The 9,310-nt window shown below is 37.6% G+C and overlaps 1 protein-coding gene across 1 annotated transcript; it reads left to right on the top strand.

Annotated features, from left to right (window-relative positions):
• Nucleotides 1-3,506: 3,506 nt before the first annotated feature.
• On the top strand, nt 3,507-7,905 carry LOC140171898 (adhesion G-protein coupled receptor D1-like). Its single transcript, XM_072195243.1, has 8 exons — nt 3,507-3,569; nt 4,084-4,195; nt 4,296-4,449; nt 4,733-4,799; nt 5,255-5,315; nt 6,137-6,222; nt 6,803-6,923; nt 7,900-7,905. Exons 1-8 carry the CDS (start codon nt 3,529-3,531, stop codon nt 7,903-7,905), a joined length of 648 nt encoding a protein of 215 aa, XP_072051344.1. The 5' UTR covers nt 3,507-3,528.
• Nucleotides 7,906-9,310: the final 1,405 nt, after the last annotated feature.

Below are 9,310 nucleotides of genomic sequence, written 5' to 3'. Positions count from 1 at the left end.
CCATGCTCCGATACAAAAGCTGCCAGTAGGTTAAACCAAAAAAGACGATCCGCGATGTTTGCATAACCTACAAGTCAATTCCTCTTTCTACAGGATCCTCGTAGCCAGGATACTTCAAAAGAAATCAGGTATGGCAAGCTAGTTTGTGGATTTTGGGATGCCAAAAAGAAGTAAGTTAATATCGGAATGGTTCTGGAATATGCCATTCTAAAAGTAGTATAATAGGAGACAAACACATCCGTGTTATGTTGAGTAATCTCTGTATATTCCACAGTTTGTTTAAACAGTGACACATTTTACATGTTTAATAGTAGTATATGGAACCGTTTTGATCATAATCAACGTAAATACAGGGTGAGTCTAAAAAAGTACAATATAGAAAAGAATCCATTTTTATTTAAGAATAGAGTTGAAACTTTTTAGGTCCGTATGCACAAAAGAGTTAGACCGGGTCTAAAGTTAGACCTGGTTTAAGCAGAATTTAGTTCCACCAGGAATGGACCTTTACTCTTATTTCCTTCCTAAAGTAGCTAGCAAATTTTAAAGATTTAAATGCGAAGTTCAAAAATAATACAAAAAAACTTAAGAAAATGTAAAGGAAAATGTCCTTTCTTCTGGTATTAAATTCCACTTAGACCAGGTCTAACTTTACACCCAGTCTAACTCTTTTGTGCATACGGACCCAAGGTTTTAAAACATTTTATAAATGATATATCCATTAGTGACCTTGTCTGAAAAAAATATGGAATTAGCAATTACCGTTTTGTTTTTATAACACATTTTATAGCGATACCCAATTTAAATGTTTGTCCAAGAGACATCTAAAATTTGAATGTCAGCGCACTCTGTGTAAGGAAGATTTGGAACAACTGTCATTTTCTTAACCTTTAAGGCAATGAAATAAAATGGAGCACCCAAAGTGTTATTGCCCTTAGTCATGTTTAAGGAGAAGAAACATTATTTGTTGTTATTTTCATGTTACCTTTACTTTAAGGGGGTACTACACCCCTGCCCAATTTTGTGCCTATTTTTTGCATTTTTCTCACAAATTATAGCGCATTGTGGACAAGTAATATATGTATATTATAGGGGCAAGGACTACAACTACTGCACTGGAAATTTTATTTCAGCACAGACAACAGTTGTGGAGTTACAGTCAAAAATTAGGGAAAAACAATATTTGATCAATAAATCAATAACTACTTGCTTTGAATTGCTGAATTTTCAGCACAGTAGTTGTAGTCCTTGCCCCTATAATATACATATCTTACTTGTCACCAATGTGCTATAATTTTTGAGAAAAATGCAAAAATAGGCAAAAAATTGGCCAGGGGTGTAGTACCCCCTTAAAGATGTTTATTCTCTATCAAAAACATACACATTTGTAGTCGGGTTTTTCAAATGTCGAAATGAAATGCACACAAATTAAGATAACGCAAAAATCAAAGTTAACTGGTGCCTTTATCGTGCATTGTGTACTCTCATTCAAAATACTTGGTATATCGTGGAAAAATAATGAAATTGGATATCGCAGCAAAAAGACTCATAAAAATTAAACGGTAGTTGTGATTCGCTTCATTTTTTCACAAGGTGACAATTGAGTGTGGCATTTATAGAAACTTTCAATAATGAGAACGCTCAACTTGGTTCTTACATAAATATCGATATTTGCACCTTTTTTTTTACTCACCCTGTATATAAATCTGCCTGGCTCCTGTAGTAATATTTGTTGGTAAGTGCACGCTTGATGTTTAATGTTTACACGTTATTTTCATCTCAATTATCTCAATTATTAGAGAATGCACAGAATACTATTTCCCTTTTGGCACCGATCTAGTTGAAAGCAAAGTGAAATTTATTCATAAATGGGTGTTAAGGATGATCCACAATTTAAGTATTGGAATTATTAAAACAGTGTTAAATATAAATGTTCACCTTCGTAATCCATTGTGCATACCACTGTTAGCGTGGTTAGCATGTGAGGACGCGGGGCTGTGGGCCAATTTCGCTAATACCTACGATGCATACGCCGTTCGTAACTTATTATTTAAGCCTAGATACTAGAGTTGAGACGGGTTTACACTTACGATGCGTTGTGAGTGTTAGAGAGACCCGGGGCCCACTTAAAGGCCTTGAAAATGTTGATTGATGAAGGCACTGTAACTAGGCAATTAGTGTTCAGGCAAACTTATATAATATGTAAAACATAATTAGCGAAAAATGAAGTTTATAAAGGAGATACTGCATATCCATAAATCACTCCTAAATTCATCTTCACTCCCTTCCACAATGATTTTCACCATTCCATCAAACCCGCCCAGTACATATTGAAATGCAATATTGATGAAGATGACTTACATCTGTAGTTGGATGAAATATGTTACATAGTTATTCACCGAACATAATTATGCCTAACAAAATTACCATTCTATTCTGTAATATATTAATAGCCTGTGGTCGCGGGATGGTTCGTTTACTTATGCGGAAGAGACTGAAAGAACACTTCAGACCTGTGGATTTAACCACCTGACAACTTTTGCTGTACTTTTCGAGATTTCCAAGGTAACACTTGAGACTTTTTCAACCGTATGTGATAAACGATCACAGAAAATGTAGAGACGAATCCAATTTCACGCATTCTTACACCTCAATGGCAGCCATAGCTGGGTCCCCGTCGAGTCCATCACCCGTGTCATACGTATACAATAGAATGATGAAAGTTTAAAACACAATACATCGATTTTTAAGTGGCTTTAATCCACCCAACTGGGCAGGCACAACACCAGTTTGATGCCGCGAGGACCCAGTAATGGCCGAATGACTTCTGACCATGACTTGGCTCGTTGGGTTGGATTTGTCTGTACACAGAATAGTTCCTTATACGATTATAACGTCACCTCGATAGCGAATTCGCCATAGAAGTGACGCAATAAGAGGTTTAACTACTACAGCAATAGATGAATACAATATTTTAATATATCGCCATGCACTTCAACGTTCACGCGGTACGGATGTAAAACAACAGGGATAACGATCTGGATCGTAATTTTATAGTATATTCATATCATGCTGAACACTCACACCTTTAATATACGTTGAAAAGATCGGTATTGTATTCAATCTATAATCCTCTTATTACGTCACTTCTACGGCGAATTGAAGGAGTTTTTTATCTGTTTGAAACGGTCTAATTAAGGCAGTTGAGCAAAATTCGTTCGATCGCTATAATGTATGAAATATTAATAAATTGACTGTTGTCAATTGTGACAACATTCACTGTTAGTCCGTAATGTATTGGCCAATTACATTCTACCATTAAATTTGATTAATAATTAGTGATAGCAGTTGATTAATAACGGATTAAGAAATAAGCTCCACGTTCTTTATTAAACCAACCATTTAATGCTCTACACACTTTATTAAAATATTCACAGCAAATGTTTTTTTTTCACAAACGTTTAGGGTGGGGTCATTGATTACTCGCCTGTGGTGGATACGTTGGTTAGCGTTGGTGTCAGCATTTCCATTATGGCATTGTTAATTGGATTGGTCATCTGTGCAATATTGTGGTTGGTGGATTCTAATTAAGATAAGAAATGCATGTGTTTCAATGAACAAATCCAACCTTTTTGCAAGGCTTCTACATATAGAATAGTTTATTAATAGTCAACGAATTTCGGCCTGTAGAGGATGCACTACTATGATTCTTGTGTGGTCAAATTCCATTCGTGTCTCCAGAACGCGCTAAACATACGTCTTAGCATTATTTTGATGCCACTAGTCGATAGAGCGCCCCCTATTTCTATTGACATATGCCACTCTCACCCCTATATATGCGTCCTTAAAAAGTGAGAGACCAAAATACTCTCAAAGAACTGGGGACTAGTTCTTTTGACCCACATAATGGGGTCACTCACCTCCATTCTCTCTGCACGTAAAAGGACGAGATACGCGGGGAACTCCTACCTATAATAGTACCCACTCTTTAAAACGGCATTTCTCACTTCTCTCGGCATACCGTAATTGTTGGGACTAACAAAAGTTTCTATCATTTTCTCCATTTTGTGTTTCACCTTCACCTAGGAAACGTACAGCATTGGATACAGAGAAAACATTGATTCATGGCAACTTGATGTTTGCAATGGTATTGGCCTACTTTCTGACTCTCGCAAGTAAAGGAGCAACATCGAATGAGGTATAGCTTTAGAATTGTTTTACAAAACGCACTTTAAGTAACGAATAATTTCAGATGTCAAATAGTTTACAAGTACGTGTGTGCTTTACTTCATCCACAGATCGTCTGTCTTGCAGTAACCATATTGCGGTATAACATATTCTTAACAGTGTTTTGCTGCATGTTCGTCGAAGCTTTACATCTGTTTCGTATGATAGTGCTCGTTTTTGGTACCGAGAGAAATTTTAGAATTGCTTACATCGTTATTAGCTGGGGTAAGAATAAGATCTAAAAACATCGACATACAATAAACATTTTGAACCCACCCAGAGCACTACGCAATCTCAATAGAGGAAAAACAAATACATTATTGTTGTTAAATATTGGTTAGTTACTGGCGATGGCAGTATCATGCCAACATACACCGACGGTGATCACCATTACACTGATGGATAACGCAATATACAAACAGGAAAGTTGAAAAGAAAGTCTACTTCAAAGAACACACATAATGCTCGTCGAATCTTTTACACATAACTTTATATTTTAACTTAACAGGAATGCCTATGTTAATGACCACCGTTACAGCTGCAATTGGTAGAGAACAATTGTATGATAAAGAAAGGTAGAGTCTACGTGTGATAAATTTGTTTTAATAACAGTACATATTCATTTTATAACTTTCAATTTTCACATAGGGATGTCATTAGGATTGTACATAGCCTATACAAGTAAATGACAAATGCAGTTTATGCAAATCTGTGCTGCTTATGCTTTGAAATGATGAAAATGTGTGTACGTTGATCAAGATGTAGTTCCATCACTCAATTAACACAGAATCCGCACTTTTTGTGTCAGGTCGATCAGTAGCGGAAGCCATGTTTTTAAGCTAATTATTTAATCCTAACATATTATACAACACTCTAATGCATTAAAATACTCAGAGTTCTCAAATGCTTAAATAGCGTGGTTCTTAGAATTTAGGAGTAAACGAGTTCAATGTTTGTATAATTCTTCGGAATCATTTATTAGTAAACCAAAATTGATAATCCAGAATACCTCTTTCTGGTTGTTCAATAGGTGTTGGTTGACAGGCCGGTTTATCTGGGCCTTCATCGCTCCTGTCGTTGCCCTTCTGACGGTACGTGTTTTTCACTAAATATAGAGATTGCGACGTTCCATACGCAGTACGCGGTACGTGTGTTAAATACGTACGTTTATCCGTGTGTCCATGTATCAACATGAGGTTGCATAATTCAACCAAAGATTTTGCATACGGCGTTCGGGCCTCTTGTGACCAAAATTTGGTAAAATGGAAGGCGCCTAAACAGTTTTCCCCTGGCGGTCTCTATATATTAATATTGTTACTTCGGCGTGAATTTGATTTTAAAACAAGACAAACGTGCCACTTAAAAATAGTTGCTTTTTACGGCTTCCCGAATAATATTTTCATTGCAAAAAAACTCAAAAAACAAACAAACAATAACAACAACAAAAACACACGAATATTTCGGTATATTAAGCATATGAACGTCCGCCGTGCTTACACTCCTGGCGTATGTAACTTCTTGTATACGGCCGATCTAACACGCATCTGGACAGTCTGTACGGATGAACCGCGCGTATAAATGAAGTCAAACGTTCACCCCTTATTGTTGCTTTATTATAATTATTTCTTACAAACAAAAAGGAATATAGTAACTTTCCTTCGTATGATCATTATCCTTTATTATATTGTTATTCTTTTATATTAACAAATTGTGTGCATTTTCGACGTTGTCCACACGTGCATTTCGTACGTGCAAAATCATCAATATTAGTTAAATAAGTGACCTTTCTCCGTCACAGGAGAGTGATTTTGAATAGATATTATTATTAGTATTACTATTATTATTATTATTAGTGTTGTTATTATTATTTATTATTATGATTATTATTAGTATTATTATTATTATTATTTAGACAAATTTAGCAATCTTAGTGGTCATCGTGTACAAAACCATGGCAGCGGCAGAGAAGCATGAAAAGGATAGAAGTCGCTCCATCAGGTATGTTTTTAACTTGTAAAATAATAATGACACGTGTAAATGTAACTTTAAGCCATATTATAACATTTCTTTAAAAATAGATTAGTATTCATTTTCAATAAATTGTTAGCATTTACTGTCAGATATGTCCCCTTTTAATTTTGAGCCGAACAAGTGAGGTAAAGCAAAGAAAATTGAAATTTACTACTAGCGCCAATGCATGTTACTCCGGCGTTTGTAATATAGCATGATCCTCTGGCGTGTGTGTGTGTGTCCCGCACGCCGTGTACGTAATACTGTGTTGACATCGCATACGTGTTCGACTAATATTTCTATCGTAATAATAAAACGACGGTTCCGGCGGTTTATTCAAACTCTCGGATTTTGACAAAACTACCGCACCTAAAGTCTTGATTTTTGCAGAGAATCTTTGTTTACTAAAGTACATTACAATCGTGTAAAAACCTGAATTTAAAAAAAAATCGAGGGCGTTCTCCTCAGCAAATGTTTTAATGTGGCTTTAAGTAAATTTTTTAGTCCGATTACTATTGAAAGCATAATTCCACCTATCCAATGTCAATTTGTTACGTTTGCCCAACAGAATTGGATTGCGAAGTGCCGCCTTGTTACTTCCAATGGTTGGAGGAACTTGGCTGATTGGGCTCCTTAGTAACATCAACGTAATCGTCGCGTACGTGTTTGATGTACTCAGTTCCCTGCAGGTGAGTGTGAACGTTCCATACTTCTTGCGCCTATCGACCGTTCGTAGCGCAGGATGATAATGTGCATTATCAAGGTTACACGATTAACAGGATATGTAATGGTCTGTGGTTTGTACCCGGGTCTCATGTTTACTTTCATTCTGCATGGTTTGGATATATACTATAAACCAGGGCATACATGAGTCTTGAAATTGTTTGTATTTCAAAGTTATCCGAATATTATAGTTGCCAAAAAACAAAACTGTCAATGTTATCGTCTTTCAGGCGTTGCAAGTGAACGTTTGTATTAAATATGCAAATCGCAACCTCTTTTTTATCCGGCCGATCTCACACATTTCAATGGACAATATGCGCGTATGAACCGCACGTAAGAATGAGGTCAATGTTTACACCTATATGTTGCTTTATTATAATGATTTCATAAAAAACAAAATGGATCATATTAATAGTTAGACTTTCGTTCAATGTCCTTGGCCGTCTTTAACATTTCTTGTGAAAAACGTAGACATATATTGATAATTTTTTGCGTTGTCGGGGCATTCGTATTGTACGTGAACAATATTCAATACTGGCTATATAAGCGACCTCGCTATGTCACAGCAGAGTGATTTTGAATACTAGATAGACGGACGTACAAGCACGGTGTATGGGGATCGCAATCTCTCTACTGAGATCACGGGACAAACCTCATAAAACATCGTACATGTATCCAATGAATGTAACATTGAAACAAGAATGGAATTTCGTTTTGTAATCAACCCTGCCTCACTGACATAATTGTTATTACACATTTGCCTACGGAGGGGTGGGAATGGGTATCAACTCTCTTCTTGTGGATTTTATTGCGCCCTCGTAAAATGGGAAATTATAGCTATTAACAAAACATTGCTTGGCTAAAAAATAGTACAAACATGAAATGTTCATCGGATTTTTGCCTAAATATGAATGCGAATTAAATACTCTGTTCTACTCACAGAATTAGAGAAGGAGAACCGGGACTCCCTATACAGCCACGTACAATCGAGCCGTCAGCTATGGGGAGAAAATTGGGGGTATTCGGGTCCTTGCCGACGGTACGCGGAGACGAGCGAAAACAATTCTGCGTCTCATCTGAAGCGTCTTGGTACTCGCGTGCATGTCGCATCAAGTGCGTCTCTCAAATGCGCCCATCATCCATGTCGCGCTTGCATGACAACGAATGCCTCGAGCGCATTCCGAGGGAAACCGAATACCCCCAATTTTTGCTCCATGCCTGTATCAAGATGGCGGTCGAGTCCTGGTTCTCTACACAGTTCTACTTAGGCCTTGGCATATTTGTTATGCATTGCTTACTTGCTTAAGATGAGTGGTGTCCTCGAACTACAACAGCACGCAAAAACCCTTCTGTCCTGCATGGCCGTTCCCAAATCCATAACATCCAGTCCAGTGTCCTGTTTCAATACATCCACGTATGTTAGAGGGGGTCTACCAGGTTTTCTGCTTCCATGTTTTGGTGTCCAATGGATCAGCTTAGATACAGGTTCATTTTTGCTTCTGTACGCGTGCCCAGCGAAACGTGTCCTTTCTCTCTGATCTCTGATCGGTGAAAGTTTCGGTAGGTCACCATACAGTTCTTTGTTCGTGATGTGCTGCTTCCAATTGATGTTGTATACTGTTCTAAGCATTCTTGTGTAGCAACCATAAAGTTCTTTAAATAGTCTGGGAGACATAGTCCATGCTTCACATCCATAGGTTAGAACGGATTCGACGGTAGCAGCAAACAAACGGATCTTGAATTTCTTTGGGAGAGTTGACCTCCCGATTTTGTTCAGGCTGTTACATGCTCTCCATGCAGCTGCTTTGCGTGTTTTTACATCTTTTTCCGTGCTAGCCATCCATGCACCCAGATACTTGAAGTCGCTCACATCTTCTAGGTTGGTGCCATTGTTTGTCTGGATAGATATCTGTCGATTGTGGTTGAAAGACATGAACTTAGTGTTTGAAGCCTTTGCAGTAGCTCTTGTGCTTGGTGGATTTCCTCAGACAACAGGGCTATGTCGTCTGCAAAGTCTAAATCTGTTAGCACTTCAGGTCCGATCCGTCTGCTTCTTCTCTTCTCCAGCCGGAATCCAAGCTGCTCTTCTCTGCCTTCAACTGCCTCTCTCAATGCATAGTCCAATACAACCACAAAGAGGTATGGGGCAAGGGTGTCTCCTTGCAGTACACCAGCAAGTATATCAAACGGTTCCGTTTCTCCATCTGGTGAAACTACTTTTGCCTTGGTGTTTTCATACATTCTTGCTATGCCTTCCACAAGTTGATTAGGGATTCCATAGGCCTTGAGAATTTGCAGCATCTTTCCTCTATGAATGGTATCAAAGGCTTTCCTGAAGTCTATGAAGGTTATT

This window comes from Amphiura filiformis, chromosome 2 (assembly GCF_039555335.1).
Source record: "Amphiura filiformis chromosome 2, Afil_fr2py, whole genome shotgun sequence".
In the NCBI taxonomy this organism is placed as follows: Eukaryota; Metazoa; Echinodermata; class Ophiuroidea; order Amphilepidida; family Amphiuridae; genus Amphiura; species Amphiura filiformis.
This window is presented reverse-complemented; position numbering and strand designations above follow the sequence as displayed.